This window comes from Peromyscus leucopus, chromosome 7, assembly GCF_004664715.2.
Source record: "Peromyscus leucopus breed LL Stock chromosome 7, UCI_PerLeu_2.1, whole genome shotgun sequence".
Lineage (NCBI taxonomy): Eukaryota > Metazoa > Chordata > Mammalia > Rodentia > Cricetidae > Peromyscus > Peromyscus leucopus.
Window position 1 is genome coordinate 115,304,661 of NC_051069.1, and position 21,398 is coordinate 115,326,058.

Sequence of the window (21,398 nt, forward strand, 5' to 3'; positions counted from 1 at the left end):
ATGCAACAAGTCGGGGATGAGCCTTCTAGTTAACTAAACAGAGGGTAGAGTGCCCACGAGTCAACAGGAAGTTCTAGCAGTTATGGATGTGATAACATCTGATTCAGCCCTCCGTACAGATAGGAAACTAAGGTTCAAAGAAGATGAGACTTACAACTGAAACTGCTAGTTGCCAAAGAATCCCCATGTGATTAAATCCCTGCCTATATGACATCTCAACCCTGGGGTCTGGTTTTGTTGGTAAAATATGGCTATAGGGCCTCAGAAATACCTATTCTCCCAATTGCAAACAGAAGAACATGCTGAAAGTTCTTTCAACTGATGCCAGATGATAGCTTTGGCAGTTTCAAAGCCCCAATGTCAAACATCAAGCCAGAATTCAAAGAGGGTACAAAACAATAGGTCATATTTCCTGGGTTCTAAGACCCCACTGATTCTAGTCTGTACCAATGATGAGGCAAGCTCTCAAAGACAAACAGCTGCTATTTCTCTCAATGTGTATATCAACCAGAAGATCTGTTTGAAATTTAAAACCTTAAACTGAGGAAGTTTTGAGGAAATACACTCCTTTAAATGACTTGTCTTCCAGTAAAAGAATTTAATCTGGATGTTGGGAGGGTTGACACTAAGGCCTGGCTGTCCCTACCTAGCACTCATAATATTCTCTAACTACAGGTGGGAATGTCTTCCCACACAGGATGTCCATTTTTAAAAAAATCAGTTTTAGCCGGGCGGTGGTGGCGCACGCCTTTAATCCCAGCACTCGGGAGGCAGAGCCAGGCGGATCTCTGTGAGTTCGAGGCCAGCCTGGGCTACCAAGTGAGTCCCAGGAAAGGCGCAAAGCTACACAGAGAAACCCTGTCTCGAAAAACCAAAAAAAAAAAAAAAAAAAAAAAAAAAAAATCAGTTTTAAAAGATCCTTCAATAAAGTCCATCAGGATCCTAGAAAACATCTGTCTGGATGAAGGAATTCTTTCTACAACAACCAAGTCCCACCGGGGCTGGAGAGATGGCTCAGCAGTTAAGAGTACTGGCTGCTCTTCCAGAGTACCTGGGTTTGGTTCTCAGCACTCACATGACAGCTACCAGCTATCTATACTCCAGTTCTAGAGGATCAGATGCCCTCTTCTTCCACAAGCACTGGTACAAAGGCATACATGCAGGCAAAACACTCATACACAGTAAATAAAAATAAAATCTAAACACAAAACAACAACCAAACAACCACCAAAGCCAACAAGCTAAGCCCTTCCTTTCCTGTGCTTGTTTTCTTCTGTACGTGGACAGGTTATGTGAATTGACTTGGAAAGGATGCCAAGAAGAGAGCTGTGGGATGAAGCTGAGAGGATGGGAACACTTCAAACAGCATGGGGGCATAAAGGCCTTAAGGTGGCTTCCTCCTAATAGTGTAGAGTGTGAGAGCCAATTGCTAGTAGTGAGAGAGAAACTGACCGGATGTTCTGTGTGGGGTGTCTCAGATCAGCAGCACACTTAGTTTCCAGAAAACCCTCTTCTGAGGTGGTTCCTGAGGGTGGTCTGAGGGGATTTCTACATCCAAAGAGCCTACTAAGAACAATCTCTGGAACAGCCCTTCCTGGAACTGCACAGGCTAGTCCAGGGCAGCCATCCTATTGCTGAACAGGTTCTACTGCTCAATGTTCTTTCCCAAGCTAGGACAAAAGTTTCCTGGTATCTTCTCCCTATAATTTCAGCACCGCCTTCTGGTGCTACACAGTGCTCATGCCCTCTTATACCAGACACACACACACACACACACACACACACACACACACACACACACACACACACACACACACACACGCTTATTCCTTGTCACCCACCCACCCCTCTTGTCTCTCGGTCAGCACCCTTTCAGGGCCTCATATACCATCAAAACCCCCAACAACAATAGCAACATCAACAACAGTAGTTAGCATTTATACATCACTTACTACTTAACTAATTTATCACTTGTACATTTCCTTACTAACCTCAGGACAACGTCACTCTCCCCGTTAACAATAGAATGCCAGACCTACAAGCATAGCTGTACGAAGCAAGTTGAGATGAAACCCAGGGCTGTGTGACGCCTGTCCATGTCCTTGACCCTTACACTACAGTCCTACACACCCAGAAGCCAAGCCTTTAGTATCCTGACAGCCTGCCCATCTGTGTGCCATAACTATCCCCCAACTTGCAGAACTTCACCCTGGCCTAGAACACTGTTTCTCATACTTTAAATTGAGACCCACAGTAAAACCTACATTCTATACTAAGTATACATACACATAACTGAAATGTTTTATGAAATAAGTAGCCCTTACATGTATAAATATGCACTCTGGCCAGGTGGCGGCGGCGGCCCTTAATCCCAGCACTCAGGAGGCAGGGGCAGGCGGATCTCTGTGAGTTTGAGGCCAGCCTGGGCTACCCAGCGAGTTCCAGGACAGGCTCCAAAGCTATACAGAGAAACCCTGTCTCAAAAAACCAATAAATAAATAAATAAATATGCACTCTGATTTTCAAGTCAATGTCATACAATTTTTTAAAGTTAGGCAAGCTGGGCCTAGTACCTGCATAAATCCCAGTACCTGGAAGAGTGCCATGAGTTTGAGGCTATCCTGGACTACAGACTGAAACCCAAACAACCAGAAAGCTACTTACAGGACAGTGAGATGATTCAGTGGGTGAAGGTACTTGCCTCCAAGCTTGACACCAGAATTCGGATCCCTGAGACTCATGTTTTCCCTACACACACACACACACACACACACACACACACACACACACACACACACACTTAACAAAATAATCTTATTTATTTGGGGGGGGGGGTTGAGATAGGGTTTCTCTATGTAATCCTGGTTGTCCTAGAATTTACTCTGTAGACCAGGCTGGCCTTGAGCTCAGAGACCCACCTGCCTCTGCCTCCTGTGTGCAGAAAAAGAATTTTTAAAGTTACATATACTCCTCTGGAACTGACTCCAGTAACTGCATGAATGGATGGAGACATTATGTCTAAAATGAATGTTCATTACAGTGTGGGTTTGCTCATACTCTTAGTACTATCCCACCCTTACCCCCCAGTTGAATCAGGTCTCACACTTTTGCAGTAACTCCTATTCCTGATTTTCTCTATGATGTAGCAGGAATCTTAACAGTTCTTATTAATAAAATCAAACCTGTGAGCCAGGTATTGGGGTGAAGCTGGAAGATCAGAGATACAGAACAGGCCACAGCTAACCTCACCTGGCCAACTTCTCAGCTGGTCTTGTTTCCTCAGACTGGAAGCTTCTGTTTCCTCATCCCAATGGCTCTCAGCTGAACTGTGCTGCTAGAAAGCCTGAAAGCTTAACCAGCCAAATGCTTAACCAGCCAAATGCTTCTAGTTTCTGGTCCTCACGCCTTATATACCTTTCTGCTTTCTACCACCACTCCCTAGGGTTAAAGGCTGGCTTTCTGGGATTAAAGGTGTGAGTGCCACCATTTTCTAGCCTTTGTATCTAGTGGCTGTTCTGTCTCTGACCCCAGATAAGTTTATTAGGGTGCACAATATTTTGGGGAACACAATACCACATTCTATGACATCATTACTTCCATGTATATTATATTCAGACATACAAGGCACTTCTACCTATAGTAATTGTCTTCGTCTCTCTAATGTCCATGAAAGGAGCCCTAATTGGTTAACTATCATTTCCACTTGGGCAATAAAGAGAGCTGGCCAGAGAAGTTTAGGCAGTCACAAGGCTAGAAAGTAAGTGGCTGAATCAGAGCTTCTCCTCTGCCACAGTAACTCCTGCATTGCCTCTGACTCCCTACAGGAGTCTGCAGAAACTGGACCCTTATCTGGCCTGTAGGCCCTTGGAGACAGTTCATCTCCCACTCCGTGTTCTTGCAGCTATAGTGAGTAGTCAGCCTATGTGTAACATGGCTCAGCAAGGCCAATAGGATGGACAGGCATTGCTGGCAAGCACAACCTCAGTTGTAGATGGTATGCCTAGGCTGTTTGCCAATAGCCCTGCCTCCTGAGAAGGAAGCTCAGAGAAGAGGAAGGTGGTAACTGGCTACAGATCCTTCCAGGCTTCCAGGCTCCCAGACCTAGCTGTGTTGTGCCATGCTATGGCCCAAGGTGGCAGTGACATTTCATATACCCCACTCTCTGCAAGCTCTCCCAAAATTCAGAAGCTAGAGGCTTCCAAAAGCTCAGAGGGACAAGCCCAGTTCCTAAGGTTCCTGGAAGTTTCTCTCTCTAGTCCTTTTAGACTTCTGCTCTCAACTCCCTAGCTTGGCAAACTCAGTAAGGGTACTGCACATGGCCAGAACCTCTATATCCTTTGTGGAAGATATACCTTGGTTCCCCTCCTACAAGCTCACTCCATGAACCCTAAGCAGACATTCTTTCTAAAGTCACAGACCACAGGACTGGTGCTTTTCATCTCACTTATCAGGGATACTAAATAGGACATGGAAGAAAATCAAGAGTGGGGACACTCCTGAAGCCAACCCACCTACGACTGCATTACAGTTCTTCCATCTACCAGCTGGAAACCATGAGCTGGTGCATTCTTCCCGCTGCTGATTTCTGGTTTAAGCCTTGGGCCTTGGGTATGATGTAAAAAGGCAGTCATCACCGAGCTGCGTCCCCAGTACTACTTCATCTTTATTGGGACCACAATACACTCCTTGTATTACACAGGACTGCAATGAGGAATAAACATATACTGTGGATAGATAGCCAGAAAATGGCACCTAGTTCACAACTTGTATTTACAGACAGAACTTTCACACTCATTTTTTTCTTCTAACTAGTTCCCAAATGCAGTTCCTGGAGGTAGGGAGGACAAGATCATCCTCATTTTACCTAGAAGTCATAGAGGCCCACAAGATGATGCTATTTACTCTATGACACATAAACTATAATTCCTGGCGTCTATCACAGCTATGTGAAACATAGAAGGGCTCTGTTTCTCCATCCTCTAAGCTTCTAGTTTCTCATCTCTAATAAGGCGGCTATATAACCTGCCCAGGGAGCAACAGTAAAGATGACATGTCTCAAGAACTGGCTATGAGCCGGGCGGTGGCGGCGGCGGCGGCGGCGGCGGCGGCGGCGGCGGCGGCGGCGGCGGCGCACGCCTTTGATCCCAGCACTCGGGAGGCAGAGCCAGGTGGATCTCTGTGAGTTCGAGGCCAGCCTGGGCTACCAAGTGAGTTCCAGGAAAGGCGCAAAGCTACACAGAGAAACCCTGTCTCAGGGAAAAAAAAAAAAAAAAGAACTGGCTATGTACTAACTCTACCAAGCCACCACAGGGCATACATTTCCCTCTGGAAGTAGTTCTTACTTATTACCTCCATTCAGCATGGTTAAGCAATCTGCCCACATTAGTTAGCCTATAAGTGGAGACTACCACTTAGACACTAACCTGTCTAATAGATATAAAGTGCCCGACACATAACAGACTCTGTTTTTGTAATACTCCCTTTCTCTCCTCTTCCCTACCTTTTAAGTTGAGAAAGACAGAAGATATGAAACAGTCTTTCACAGCTGGGCCTCTAGGATAGAGACAGGGTCACTGGAGGAAGTCTCAATCAAAGTGTGGAAAATTAGGAATATGCAGAGAAAGTATGGTTAACTATGAGTCCAGAGACAGTGAGGGAAGGAGAGCTGGGAAGAGAAATAAAGATAAAGAAGGTAGCCCTCTCTACACACTGGGTGATAACTTCTAGAGTTCATTACTCTATCTACAAGGCAGTAATGCCTGAAAGTGCACATAGCTTTACAGCCAGTTTCATAGAAAGGGAGAGGAAAACTAGAGTATGGGAGAAGGTAGTTAGGGTGTGCAAATGGCTGACAGCCAGGCCCATCAGATCACACAGTTAAGATACCCTTTCCAGGTGGTATCTTTAATCCCAGCAGTGGGAGGCAGAGGCAGCTGGATGCATCTCTGAGTTCCAGGACAGTCAGGACTGTTACACAGAAAAACCCTGTCTCAAAAAAACAAAACAAACAAACAAACAAAAACAACAACAAACAAAAAACAAAAAGAATACCCCCACTTTCCTGCCCCCCCCCAAGATAGTGTTTCTCTGTGTAGTTTTGGTGCCTGTTCTGGATCTCGCTCTGTAGACCAGGCTGGCCTTGAACTCACAGAGATCCACCTGGCTCTGCCTCCCGAGTGCTGGAACTAAAGGCGTGTGCCACCACCGCCCAGCAAGAATACCCTTTCTAGACAACTGGGGAGGTCTGGTGTCCAGAGGGTAAGTGACTTGCCCAAGGACATGTGTGAGTGGTAGGGGAAAGGGTGATGTCTGTAGTAGTCTAGTGTTCCCTCCTGTGGCCTGGCCACTCTGCTTTGGAGCTGGCTGGCAGTGGCTCCTGTCTGGGTGAGAGAGTCTGGCTTACTAGCTTCACTCTCCCTCACTCCCAGCAGTAGTTCTGGGCCAGCCTCTCTATCCCATGAGGCATTTACTGGCTCTGCTCCTTCCGGCTCTGGGTCAGTGCACAATGGTAAACAGGTTCTCTCCACCCTTCACTGGCCTCGGCATCCTGGGCCTCTGCCCAGCTCTCCACTCTACTCAGCTCCACCCTGTTCTGTTTTGCAGACTCCAAAATCAAGGAATCCTCTTCTAGTCCACTGAGCTGGGAAAGGGCATAGATAGCACAATCCCCAAGGCAGCTCTCCCTGACAACTATAGGAACTTGGGGAGCCTTTTCTTAACAGAAGACATCACTTCCCCAAAACCTAACTGTGGTCAGGCAGAGAGGTGCTTGAAATTTTCTGCCTGTTGACTGAGTACTTGGATCACAATCTCCCTTACAGATGCCCAGAGTCCAGCCTGATCTATGTGTGACTCCCAAGCCATCCTCACAGTTTTGTTAGTTCTTACCGAACTGTCCTGGCTCCTTGTGTTCACAAGGTCTCTCCGTGTGAAACTTCTTCACGGTTCCCTACTGTCCCCATCTACAACAGAAATTGTAGGCTCTGGCTCTCCAATCCTCCTGTCCCCTCGCACATTACTCTTTTCACTCCTGGTTTTAACTCTAGGTGTCCCTTCCCTGAGCCACTTCTAACTGGCTCCTACTGACCACTGCAGAATGACCACCTCATTCAAACTGCCTCTCATCTTTCCATCACCTCTAACTGCTCCAGGCACAGCACAATCAGCACAATTCATTCCATACACATCTCTCCAGAGCCTTGCTGTAAAGATGAATAAAATACAGCCCCTGCCCTTGAGAAAGCCAATGTTGCAGAGAGGCAGCTGGGAGGATAACTAACTTACACACATTGAAATGCAGGCACAGAGCTTGTGAAAGGTGCTAGGAATCTACAAGAAGCCCCCCAGGGTGAGGGTGGAGAAGTTTGGGGAGCTGACTTTTAAATTGGGGTTTGAAGGCTGACAGGAAGTGGCTAGGCTGAGAAAGGGGGAAAGAACATACCAGGCAGAAGGCCCAGTATGTGTAAGTGCGAGCTAATAGGAAGGGCACAGCTCGTGTGGGGAATGTGAGCAGTCCAGCAGAGCAGGTCCAGCTTCCCCACCTGACCTCTGCTCTGCTGAGGCAGCATTCCTTGAGGAGGTATGCTCCTAGAGAGCTCCATTGGGCCATTCTCTGCAGTGTGTCTCAGGCTAAGAACATTACCTAGTACCTGCTTGGCTGGCACTTGATCAACACATACATGGTGGGAATACTGAGGAGGGAAACCTCAGGCCTGAGTTCTCAGCAACAAGCTGGGAATACTGACTCTGCCTTGAGACCAGGCAGGTGCGCAGTAGGAATACACCCTCTCCAGCCTAACACAGCTCTGGATCTTGAAGGCCAGCACAAGGCTGAGCTCAGATTTGCTTGAATGGCCTTTTACAACATTACAGTTCTCCTATTCAATTAACTTAACTGAATGTCTGTGATAACACTTACCAGGCGCTCGCTAAAGCACCAGACACTGCTCAGCATCCAATTGACATCATTTCATTTAACCCTGGTAACAAAGCCCATGAGATGCATTCTCCAATTACCAACCCCACTTGGCAGATGAGAAAACTCAGATTTTCAGCAAGCTAATCATCACTGCTTAGGGTTTATGGCAAGCAAGCCCTGGCAGGTGAAAGTAGCCCCTCTGCTCTTCTCTGACTGTGCCACCCAACTTCAGCACTTAGTGGGATGCACAGAAGCTTTCACCGACCCTGGGAGCTTAGAGCTCAATGAACTCCAACTCACAAGCAGCATAGCACTTTGCAAGTCACTTTAGCTCTCTGGGATTTGGCTCCTGCCGATGTAAAATGGGGTTTATAATGATAATCACATCTCACAGAGTTAAGTGAGAAGAGGCAGATGACAGCCCGGGCTCTTTTGTGAAATGGCATTATGATAATGGTGGTGAGAGAATGGAGGGGTCACCTAGGCATGCCAGGAAGCCAGGACAAAGACCCACAAGGCATAGAGAGGGAGAGTGGTGGTGATAATTATGAGGCAAACTTGGACTCTTTCTCAGGTGACTACTAGGTGGCCCTAGGAGGGTACAGGACCCAGGCAGCCCTCTGGCCACACACTGGCCCTGAAGTTCTCTACTCTCACTTCTGTTTATTCTTCATAGGGCACAGAGAAGGAAGAGCCGTTCTAGAGTCAGGGCGGTCAGAGGACCTTGCTGCAAATGACTCAATAAGGAACTAATAGGGGAATTCCCAACCTGCCCTGGTAGGTCAGGGAGCTCCTGACCTCAAGCTGAGTGCAACTGGCTCCTGCCTTACCCCCAAGACCATGGGTGAGTGAGCCGAGCACATGAGGGAAGCTCAATCTTCATGCCTACACTGCCTTACTTCCTTACAATTGTACTAAAAGCCCATGAGAGAGGGACAGAGGAAGAGAGAGCTGAGTCTGTTGTTTATATGTATGTATGTATGTATGTATGTATGTATGTATGTATTATGTATGTATGCATGTATGTATGTATCTCAAGATGGCCTCACTATGCAAACCAGGCTGGCTTCAAACTCACAGAGATCCACTTAGCTCTTAAATCTCACACTTGATGTGTGAAAGCTGGCAGGGCGGTGGTGGGGCATGTCTTTAATCCCAGCACTTGGGAGGTAGAGGCAGACAGATCTCTGAGTTCAAGGCCAGCCTGGTCTACAGAGTGACGGCCAGGGCTACAAAGAAAAACCCTGTCTTAAAGAACCAAAAATAGATAAATAAATATAAAGTGTGAAAGCCATCATGCATCGAGGACACAGAGCCCTTACTCTGTGGCAGATGTGCTGGGTCATTTTTAAACATCATCCTAACTTCTCCCTCTTCTAATGACACCAATGTCCTATTTAGGGGTTCAGAGAAGTCACACGGCTGGAAAGTGTCAGAAGGAGGACTGAGAGCCAAGTCTGCTGATGTCTTGAACTTGGGCTCTCCCAGACCCAAGTCTAGGTTGTCCTTCCCTTTAAGTCAAGACAGGGAAGAAAAAGAAAACAAAAACAAAAACCAGCATCTTCCAGAAGATAGACTAGAAAGACTGTTCTGTACATGCAGTGTCCAGGGCCCAGATGCACTAAGAAGGAGCAAGAGCTCCTGGAACTTACGCACTCTCCTGGATCCCTCACACCCAGCTGTTCCTGTCTCATCTCAGGGTACATGTGAGGGGACAGGAGTTGCACTATCTGCATAACAACACAGAAGACCTGCTAGGAAAAGTAAACATTTGGGGCTAGGCTGAAGTCCTAAGACTGTGGCAGGAAGAGTACACAAGGTGATCACCAGCTTTAGTAGGGTGTAAAATTGGGACCCCAGATAGCAGGCCCAGTTCCATCCCTTGCTCAGTCACTTTCCCTGCCTGTAAACAAACAAAATAACCCTTACTCCATCCATTTCCCATTGCTCCCGTAATGATTACCAGAGACTAAAAAGATAAAGCTTGGCATAGTTACACCAGTTCTTAATCCCAGCACTCAGGAGGCAGAATCAGGCAGATCTCCCTGAGCTCAGGGAGATCTATAGGGGTTCCAGGCCAGCCAGGGCTCCATAATGAGACACTGACTCAAACTAAATAAAGACACCCAGAAAGTCTCATCAACACGATGCTTGCCATGACCTAAACAAGGCTGGCACGGACACCAATAGACACGCTAATGTGGAAGAAGGAAAGCACACAGGGATCAACACTAAATAAAGAACCACAGACAATTGAGGAATGAGAGCTGAAGACTGGGAGAAACAGTCTTCACAGAGCTCACCTATAGGTTAACCAATACCAAATGATCAGCCCTGAACACATATGCATACAAGTAACATTACACTGACTGTGCAGGTTGTATTTATATGTTTAGAAATACATACACACACACACACACAATGCACATGAGTGACAACTAAAGACAAGGCCATAAATTTCAGCAGAGTGGGGTATGTGTGAGGATTTGGAGGAAGGGAAGGGAAAGAGAAAATAATGTAATTATATTATAATCCAAAAACTAAAAGCTTTTTTAAAAATTAAAAAAAGAAATAAATTGCTGGGTGGTGGTACAAACCTTTAGTCCCAGCACTCGGGAGGCAGAGCCAGGCAGATTTCTGTGGGTTCAAGGCCAGCCTGGTCTACAGAGAGAGTTCCAGGACAGACAAGGCTGTTACACAGAAAAACCCTGTCTCAAAAAACAAAACAAAACAAAACAAAACAAAACAAAACAAAAAAAAGAAGAAGAGATAAAGCATCCTTCAGTCTGAATACATCTCCACACACATGAGGACCACTGGTTCTGTGCACAAAGCTCACGTAAGAACAAAGTATGGGGAGGCAGAGCCAGGTGGATCTCTGTGAGTTCGAGGCCAGCCTGGGCTACCAAGTGAGTTCCAGGAAAGGCGCAAAGCTACACAGAGAAACCCAGTCTCGAAAAACCAAAAGAAAAAAAAAAAAAAGAAAAAAAAAAAAGAACAAAGTATGCTGAAGTGCTGGCTTCTGTGGAATGTGCCACAATGACCCCTTGGGTTGGGACTACCTAACAAAGCATTTTTCCAAGGTCATTTCTCAGAATGTTTGAGATAGATGAACTCTATTTTCTATGCAGGGAAACTGAGGTTTAGAAAGCAGCCTTCTTGGGGTTGGGGATTCAGCTCAGTGGTAGGGGTTCGGTCCTCAGCTCCAAAAAAGAAAAAAGCAAACAGCCTTCTCAAGGTCACACAGCTACTTAGTAGCTCAGGGAGACCCAGGACTAGGGTCTTTTGATCCCTGCTCAGAAGCCTTTGTTTGCACTGTGTTCCTAATCCAGTTATCTTATTTGAGCCTCACAATCCTTTGTACATAGCTGTACCCGTAACTACTTGTCTAATGTATAACTTCCTGTTAGACTATAAGTCACTTGAAAGCAAGACCGGTTTCTATCTGGAAGCTGACACAGGGCTACCCATATAGTAAATGCTGGATAAAAAGCAGGGAACTAGCTCTGTGATTGAATGAGGAGACACACTTAAGTCATGAAACACAGGAGTCCATTGGAAAGCTGGCACCAGCACCCTCATACCCCTGTGCTTAGTAGTAGTACTTTCCCCATCCCATAGCCTAAAGCCATGTTTCCAGCTAGACTCTATAGGACTTGCTAGAAGCTTGCCTCTCATAGATACTGGACTCATCTGTCCCAGCTAAGGCACCAGCTGGAAGAAGAAAATAGACACTCCATGAAGCCGGGTGGTGGTGGCGCACATCTTTAATCCTAGCACTTGGGAGGCAGAGGCAGGAGGATCTCTGTGAGTTCGAGGCCAGCCTAGTCTACAAAGCGAGTTCCAAGACAGCCAGGGCTACCCAGAAAAACCCTGTCTCAAAAAACAAAATCAAAACAACAACAAAAAAAGATTCTCCATGAACTCAGACTGCCCCTTGGTTGTCATCTGTCCTAGCTGCCATGCTACCCTAAGGAAGGATTTCTCTGTCCTCAGTCTCACTCCTAGCTCCTTGGAGAGAAGCCTGGCTCTCCTTGTAGCTTTTCTTCCCATCCAATTTGTTTACCAGGCAGCAACTACAAAGCTCAGTGTTACTCACCCTCCTGCCTCCCCCAGCCAGGTCAGCCAACTCTCTCCTGCTAGAGACAAAGAGCCCCTTGATGTGCCCTGGGCCTTCCGGCCAAGTATACACCTTGGGGACATGACAAAGGCCAATCAACAGCAGCCCACTGCAAAGGCTCCAGGATAGGCTGTGTAAAGGCCTTTCCACCTCTGTCACTCTCGGGCTAGCCACTGTCCGAGCTCTAATGACTTGCCAGTCTCTTCCTCCCCTGGTTATAGACTTCCTAGTCCCACCATAGATCCTCTGGCCTATCTTGGATTCTCATGACAATCTCATCGCCTGTGATCTAGCTCCTCTTTCTGCCATCTTCAACACCTAACCCCTCTGAACACGGGGACTCAGGCTGGCATTCAGGGCTGTCTGCCTAATCTCTTTTCCCAACCTACCCTTGCTTTCATCCTGCCTGCCACCTCTGCTCTTAGCACATTAAACTTCTCAAAGAGCTGGCTTTTGGGTGGGATGTTGCACGAAGTCCTTCCTAGCCAATGAAAAAGACCTTGTTGTCCCTTCTGAATGCTGGGATCAAATGGTACTTCTTCATAGGCTCCTGTAGGCAAAGTTGCTGCTTCCTCTTATAGACTCTAAGAGCAGCTGCACACCTCAATTACAGCCTTTATCACTCAACATTGCAAAGATTTGTTTGTGGTTCTGTCTTTCAACCAGTCTGAATTCCTTGAGGGTAACAAGACAGAGATGTCTTGTTCAGTTCTTGTGCCAATCATAGCATCTGGCAGAGCAGGTATTCAAGAGTATCTGGGAAATAAGCTCACTGCTAAAGTGGCTAAGCTAGCAAAATGAAGCCTTTAGCTGGCTCCCCAGGCTGCTGCATGGGCTGACTACCTCACTACCTAAGCAGAAGTAAAGAGCTAATCTGTGCTGGCTTCTGAAGAGCTAGAGAAGCAGCAGAGTAGTGTCGGGTAGGAGAGGTGGAGAAAGGGAAGATGAAACAAAGAAATCCAAGGTGGCAGCTGCCCTAAACTCCTGGCTAAGGGAGCTCATAAGCAGGACTGCTGGCTTGACAGTGGGGCAGCCAGGCCAGTTTTCTCCCTTCTAGGATTCTCCCCACAGAACCCACCTGGGAGGAAGAAAATTGGCCTGGCTGCTTCAGGATTTATCAGGTGATAAATTTGGGGCACTCTTTTCTGAAGTCTTCAGGTGCTTATGTTCAGAATTGAGACTGCCACCCCTTCAAGGGAAGTGAGGTTCACCTGGATTAGGATTTTCTCTTCTCACTATGGCCTGAGGTGGAGGGTAGATCACTAACTACTCATCTTTAAAAGGGGAGTTAATAGTCACTGAGCACCTACTCTGTCCCAGGCTCTTTTCACACATCAGTTCATTTAAACCTCACAGCAACCCCAAAAAGTCAGCACTAGCATAGTCTTTCATGGGTAAGACACTGAAGTTCAGAAATGAGGCAACATGTTCTAAGTCACACAGACAGCCAGGCTCCAGAGGTTGTATTAGGAGAGGGCCCAGCACTACCTTCTTCCCCCACCCTGATGCAAACAGATTGGGTGACTGAGCCTCAGTCAGATTTTTTTTTTCTTTTGGTTTTTGGAGACAGGGTTTCTCTGTGTAGCTTTGTGCCTGTCCTGGAACTCACTCTGTAGCTCAGGCTGGCCTTGAACTCCCAGAGAGATCCATCTGCCTCTGCCTCCCGAGTACTGGGATTAAAGGTGTGCGCCACCACGGCCCGGCTCAGTCAGGTATTGTTATCCCCTACCCCCAGGTCCTATTTCAGGCCAGATGCTGGGAAGACAAAACATCAAGCAGGCTCCACCGCTTATCTCTTTCCCACAGCTTAGGGTTTCTAGAAACTGGACACACAGGCACCTTCCCAGGACAGCAGCTGTCGAGCTGCCTCCTCCTTTACCAAGTCAGATCTTGAACAGGGCCATCAAACTGGACTTTCCTTAGAGGCCGAGAGAAGGAATGAGGGAAACAAATGGGAAGGCTCACGGTCTAGAGTCAAGGACCTGGGCCACACGTGTACAGCTATATTCTTCCCAATGAACTACCCAGGGACCACTCACTGCCAGCTCCATGCTCTCCTGGGACCTGGAATACCTCAAGAGAAGTGCATAGTCTGAGCTTACAAACTAAAAAAGGCAGTGGAGGCAGCACAGCAAAGAGGCAGGCTCTGGCTTGCCAGGAGAGCCCTGGCCCCACCTCAACAAAAACTGGCACAGAACAATCTGTAAGGATGCCAATTAAGCCAGTTCTATGACTTCCAAAGTCATTGGACTGATATAATTGGTTAGAAGAGAGGGAACCAGGGGATTAAAGAAGACAATACTACGGTTCCATATGTTTCTCCCTGAGCTCAGCTCAACTCACTTGCTTCCCGAACAGGAAGTCAATGCCCACAGGATCCCAAAGAGTGTAACTCCTGACTCATCTGGCCTACATATTGAGCTGATAGAGAGGCAGGGTGGGAAGCTCCAGCCTCAGGCTAGTGCTGATAATCACTTGAGAAAAGGAGAGGAAGGTTAGGGATTTACCTCTCCAGCTACCAGGGCTTTAACTTACGTCCTTTCCCCCTCCTGACCAACTTTCAGCTGCAGAAGGACCATCAGATAGGTCACTCTTCTCCCTCAAGAGATGGAAGGGTGACATCACTCATCCTCTCCCGCCCTTCCCTGCTCACAACACCTGGTCTTCTTGGAATTTCACTGTCCAGCTAAGTCTTGGACTAACCCAGAACTAATGTTGCCAGGGCCTCTGTCTGTGGCTGTGCCACCCACATGGTCATTCATGGGCTAGTTGCTTTCTTGCCTTTGGCTACTGCTCAAGAGAAGACAGGAAACAGTTCAGTCCCACAAAAGGTTCCCTACAGAGCAGGCTGAATGACAAGATGGGAAAAGTGGAACAGCATAGTAACTTGGGGGTCAACCCCCAGCTTTTCTCCTAACAGACTGAAAAAGCAAGGCTAATACTTGTTTCCCACCTATCTGTATGACAGTGGTCACCTCCAAGTTCACTTCACTTTTAGTTTTCTAACTTGGAATATCTAGCAGTAAATCATTCAATTAATAAATATTGAGCATTTACTCCACTGCAGATCTGAGGAGAAAAAGGTGAATAACCCTGGTTGGTCCAGCCCTACCTAAGCTAATCAGACCAATGACAAACATGCTCCTACCCTTCCTGGCCATTCCTGTTAGCCCCTACACGGTCAAGGGTGTAAGAAGTGTGGAGGAAGCAAGGGATTGTAATGGCAGGTAGATTCCCATTAGTTATCTTCAGTTTTACCTGCCTGCCAACCGATTTCATGATGGGGGTGAAGGGCCACAATTATGGATGGTGAAGCTGGTCCTCATGGGATTCTCACATCCTGGATCCCAATTCTAGTTCTGCTGTAATAGGCTAAGTGAACTTAAGCAAGTTTTTGCTTCTCTGGTCTATTTTATCTTCTAGACACAGGCTATATTGGTCAATCTCTTAAGATCCATTCCAGCTTAGCCTATAATTTTATGATATACTTTAGGCCAGAATGCAACAGACACTAGAATGAGGAAACCTCTGGTTTCTTTCCCATGCCCACAGCCCCTGGCAACTACCAAAACTGACCTGTATTGAGGCAACCTTCGGCCCAGGGTGTCTGAAATGGACCTTAAACTGGAGACAGAGTCCCCATCGTCTCCACTGCAGGCCTTTGTGCTAATGTTTCACTTCTCTGGGATAGCACATGGACTCCTAGCCATCAACCACGAGACTAGGTTCAGGGCGGTCACCCTGAAACTTCCCACAACTTCCCCTCTTATGGCCTTGGGCAGGGACTTACTTTTGGCTTTTTTAGAACCACAGTATAAACTAAACAAGGAAGAGCCAAGCTTTCTGATACCAGAGATTTTGCTAACAGACAAGCTGAAGAAAATGAGGCAGGGAGACAGAAGTAGATGGGGATCTCCTTCGGCCTTGGCCTCACAGACACCGGAGATGGAGAGGGCATCTTGCAGAGCCACAACCCAGGTTTGCAGTTGGAGGGTGGAGAAGATAGATATCTGGCTGCCTGATTGGGGACGAGAGCCAAAGGGAGGTGCTCCCATTGGGTGACTCTTCCCACAAATACCAGAGGTACGCCCTCATTTTTCTCTTCATTTCTCAGACCCTTAGAAGGAGAAAGAAAACTATTTCTTGGGCTATTACTTGTGCTAGGCATGGTGCTGGGTGACCCCATGTATCATTTTCACTTTTCTCAGTAGCATTGGATATAGGCATTAATTTTGCCCTTGAATAAACAGGATAGGGATTCATGATCTGCCCAAGGTCACACAGCCAACAAGTATGAGCCCTAAGTCTGGCCCTTCCTCACTTTCTCACATCGCCCTGCACCCTGAAATCTGGTTAAATGCCTAATATGCATGGAAGAAGAATTTTCATGCTTTAGAATTTACCAGCAAATCTGAGCTATTACTCCCAAGACCCCACAAATAAAACTGACAGTCCCTTCGCACCGCTCAAGACCTCACCCCTCCCTGGCCCCAGTTGAAACACACCCTAAATCCTCTCTACATGAAGCTCAGACCAAGGAAACAGGACAAAGTCAGGATGGCGGGTGAGATCGAGGAGTTCTCCTGGTTTGGGACTGGACTAGGCTTAGCCTAATGTGAGCAAGTCTAGATGGGGGGCGGGGGGGGGGTAGAAACAGATCCAGTGGGTGGGAGGAAACTCCATTTGGGTCAGGAGCCTGGATTTGTAAAATTTTCCTCCTAAGGAGTAGGAGGCCTGGTGAATAAGAGACTCTTGGCGGGGGGAGTTATGAGATTAGGGAAGTGACATTTATATGGGACTTTATGGAGTAGGTTTCTTAAGATAGTCAAGCACTTCTGTAAGTCCTGAGAATAGCTGGGGACACCTTGGGCAGTCACAACTAGTCAGAGGAAAGGGAGGGATATATTGTGGAGTAAGGCTCTCCTGGTGACTATGAGGTTCTTTCTGTCTCTATAAAGTGGGAGGCATGCTATGGGAGGGAGGCTTATCAGTTCTCTGTGTGGCACTAGTCTCATACCACAGGACAGCTGGAATGAAGTGGGATCTAGAGGCCATCTTCCTGAGGGGACCACCAGATGAACTCACAAGTCTCTGGGAGGACTGACTTCCAGGGCTTCTGTGGGATAGAAGGCTGTAGCCCAGCATGCTCATCTTGGAAGGAAGGTGCTACTCCACTGCTTCATCTTTTTCTAATGGCCAGTGGGGTGCCTGGGTGCTCAAGGGTGGGGTGCTACTTAAGTGGGGCTCCTGCTGCCTCCCTCCTCCTCCTGCCCTACATCTGGATTTGGGAAGGAAGTATACATACACAGCAGCCTGGGAGTCTGCTGGCTGGCTCCTGTGGTGATGAAGCTGGCAGTGAATCCTAGAGGTGAGGCACTGTCACCCTATAACTACTAGGAAGGGGGAGTGTCTGCCCACCTGTTGCCTGTGACAATGGACAAAGCTGCCTTTTGGCAGAAGGTGTGTGTGTGTGAGAGAAAAAGACACTCTCTGACTTTCCCATGATGGAAAGAAACTGTCGGTGACAAGATGGGAGTGTCTGGGAGGGAGGTGGCCAGTGTCAATGTGTCTATGTGTCTAGATGTAAGGATTCGTGTGACCTGGAGTGGGGTGGAGCCGGCCGGGAGTCCTGAAGTCGATCTAAGATTTCCTGGGGTGGGGGTCCTGAGGTGGTGAAGACAAGGATTCTGTAGGGGAGGGGAGGGATGGAGAACAGCTATGGGGAAAGTATGGGGCAGCTATCTGTGCGCATGTCACGGGGTGGCAAAGTCAATCAGCCTTAAGGCCAGGGCGACCTGGTGAGTCTAGGGGCTGGTGTTGGTGGCTATCCCCCAGTCGGGAGGCCAATGTGAGTCCCTCGGAGGGAGCGGATCAATCGGTCGGGGGGAAGGGGGGGTACCGGCGTGGGGACCGGGAGGAAGGGGGTGGCCTGTCTGTCCGACGTAGGTAGGAAGTAGACAGCCGCTCGGGGCGGGTCCGTGGGGATGGGGCAGTGGAGACACGTTGGTGGGTCAGGCCCACGCCCGCGCTGGTCCCGCGCCCGGCCCAGACCCCAGCGCTACTCACGCGCCCTCGGCGCCCTGCGAACCCACGATGAAGCCGAACTTGTCGATGCGGCGCTCGGCGAAGCCGTTGGCCTCCGAGTCGGAACCGAGCGAGCTGAGCTCGTCGGCAGTGGCGGCGTCGGGGACCTGGGCCAGGCTCTCCCGGGTCCCCGACAGGCTCCCGCCCGCTGCGGGCGCGCGCGGCCCATTCTCTCTGCTGCTCTTCGCCATCCTAGCCGCGCCCGCCACCAGAGCGCCAGCGGCCACCTCAGCCGCCTCAGCCGCTCGGCCTCCGCCGACGCTGCCGACGCCCCGCCCACGCGCCGCGCCCATTGGCTGCCGCAGAGCTGGGGGCGGCTCCCCAGGGAGCTCCCACCACGCGCCCAATGGGTGCCGAGGGCCCCGGGCCCAGCCCCTCCTCCAGGCTGGCGCCAACTGGACGGACGTGAGGGGGCGGGACAACCGTCACCAGGGTCCCTCCCTCCCTGGCTGCCAATCACGAGAACTCACCTGGACTAGCTCTTCTGGCTTTTCCGGGTTGGCCCTGGGCTGGCGTGTCACCTGCTGCGGCTCTCGGGGAAGAAGGCCCAGGGCTTCCCCGGAGGTCCTGCCCGCCTCCGCTTCCCTTGGCCGGCTCCTTGCGAAACAAGGTCATGGGTGGGGCTGCTTCGCCCGTTCATTTTGAAGAATAGTGACGAGACGCAAGTGGGTTTAGGGATCTGAATCACCTTGCTGCTCTGCTTAGGGGCGTTTAAATTAGCTCGTGGGAGACCCTGTAAGAATAGTACTGAGCCAGGCGGTGGTGGCGCACGCCTTTAATCCCAGCAGCCGGGAGGCAGAGGCAGGCGGATCTCTGTGAGTTCGAGCCAGCCTGTTACACAGAGAAAGCCTATCTCGAAAAACTAAATCAAAATAACAGCAAAAACAAAAAAAATTGACCTAAGCATTACTTTCCTTTGTAATGTTTTTCCTTCCCAACACTTTTTTTTTAATTAATTAATTTATTTTTTTTAGTGAGGGTTGATTTGTACTGTTTTGTTTTGAGATAGGGTCTCCAAAGCGCTTTGAGCTTACTATGTAGCCGAAGGTACTCCCGTCTTCCAAATGCTGAGTTTACAGTTGTGGGTCACCATGCCTGGCTCCCCATTGGTTTTATTGTTATGAGTAACATACCACAAATTCATGTTTAAAGTGTATACTTCCTAGGTATGAATTCCATCACCCCACCCACACATGCACAAATGAATAAAAATTAATGCATGCCTGCAATCTCCTTAGTAGACTAAGACAGATTTTGAGTTTCTGGGCCAACTGGGCTACAATGTCCCTATCTCAAATAAGTTGTATAATACTATGGCTCTTTAGCATCCTTAAGAGTTGTGCAATCATTGCAATCAAATTTTCCAACATTTTTATTGCCCACAGAAACTCCTATTCAGTAACCTGTTACTTCCAAGTCTGTCTCTGGCAACCACTATTCTACTTCGTGCCTACAGATTTGCTTTTCTAGACATTTCAATTACCTGTGGCTACCAACCATTTTGTGTAACCAGTTCTGTTTAAGAGAGGATCTTGTCTTGCTATGTGACACAGGCTGGCCTTAAGCTTTCTTTTATTGCTTCTAAGATAAATCTATATTTGAGCACTTATTAGTGTGTGTTGACATACCACATTTATACGCTATTCATCAGTGAATGCCACTTGGATGCTTTTTTCTTTTTCTATTAGGAATAATGTTTGACCAGGTAACGTAGCATTTCATTTTTCTTAGAATTTCTTAAGAGTAGAATTTCTGGATTTTAGTGGTAACTCTGGTTAATCTTTTTTGTTGTTTTTTGTTTTGTTTTGAAGACAGGGTTTCTCTGTGTAGTTTTGGTGCCTGTCCCAGATCTCATTCTGTAGACCAGGCTGGCCTCAAACTCAAGAGATCAGTCTGGCTCTGCCTCCCAAGTGCTGGGATTAAAGGCATGTGCCACCACCGCCCAGCAACTCCAGCTAATCTTAAAAAAAAGAAAAAAAAAATTAACCCCAGCACTCAGTCTACAGAGTGGGTTCCAGGACAGTCAGGGCTACACAGGGAAACCCTGCCTTGAAAAATCAAAAACAATAAATAAGTAGTGTGTATGTGTGTGTACATACATGGCATGTATGCAGAAGTCAGTCAGAGACGATCTTTAGGAGTCATTTTTCTTCTTCCACCTTATGGATCCTGGGTATCAAACTGAGGTCATCAGGTTTGGCAGCACGGGCCTTTATCTACTCAACCATCATGATGGCCTATTTAATCTTTTTTTTTTTTTCTTCAGAGCTGAGGACCGAACCCAGGGCCTTGTGCTTGCTAGGCAAGCGCTCTACCACTGAGCTAAATCCCCAACCCCCTATTTAACCTTTTGAGTAATTGGCGAATTGCTTTCGAAACTGGCTGGTTATGCCACGTCTTATAATCTTTTAGTAATTTTATTATATATGTCCTATTTTACAGGTAGATGAATTGAGGTTCTATGAAGTAGTCAGTTGCCTAAGGTCCCAGACTAGTTTGACAGTCCCAGGACTTACAATGTTTGTATTTGAAGAATTGGTCCAATTATACTTCTATGCACTCAACCCCAACATCCAACTTCCGGCCCTCGATTGTCAACTCTTAGCACGGTTCCTCATTCATCTAGTATTCTATGGTTTACCACAGTGTCATCTGACACTCCCTAAAGAACTAAGGGGGGAACCAGGCTCAGAAAGGAAGCAGAGAGACAGTCTGAGCTGCCGGATCAAGACAGGCTGCAAACTGTCTGGAACAAGCTCCAAGAAAGGGATTCAGCCTAGAGTGACTCACCAGCCATTTCCTTGATGCCACATGGCCTGACATTCTTGAAGACCTGCAGTCTACATTCCATTTGCTTTCGGTTTTCCACAAAAAGAGAGCAACAGCAGACATGGGAGCAGGCACAGGCCATTTTGCTCATAAACCCTGTCTAGGAGGACATTCCTCCTCCTTTCCAATGGCTGAACACAGCTCCAAGGAGGCAGTGAGTCTCTCCCAGGGAAGGAGAGAGGAACCAGATATAACTGGAGTGGATAGGTGCAGTATCCACTTTGACCTCACAATCCTCGTCCTAAGGCTCAATCCAAAACGCGCTACCATCCAGTCCCACAGCAGATGCACTTGGTCACTGAGGCAAAACACCCAACAAAAGCACCAGGGAAGGCGGGTGGTCCATGTATCTGGGACTTACTTTGAGGATGCAGTCCGTCACCACAGTGGGTGGCTCTACTTGGTTTTTTTTTTAGACATCTCGCTCTGTAACCCCTGGGATACAAG

General features: G+C 47.9%; 1 protein-coding gene across 1 annotated transcript in view; it reads right to left on the reverse strand.

Moving 5' to 3' along the window:
• The window catches only part of Tbc1d10a (TBC1 domain family member 10A), a 33,061-nt gene extending 14,671 nt beyond the window's left edge, over window positions 1-18,390 (reverse strand). Inside the window, exon 1 of the mRNA XM_028870658.2 lies at window positions 18,105-18,390. Coding sequence (XP_028726491.1) covers window positions 18,105-18,313 — 209 coding nt within the window. The 5' untranslated portion in view covers window positions 18,314-18,390. The remainder of the gene's footprint in view (window positions 1-18,104) is intronic.
• Between the last annotated feature and the right edge of the window lie 3,008 nt (window positions 18,391-21,398).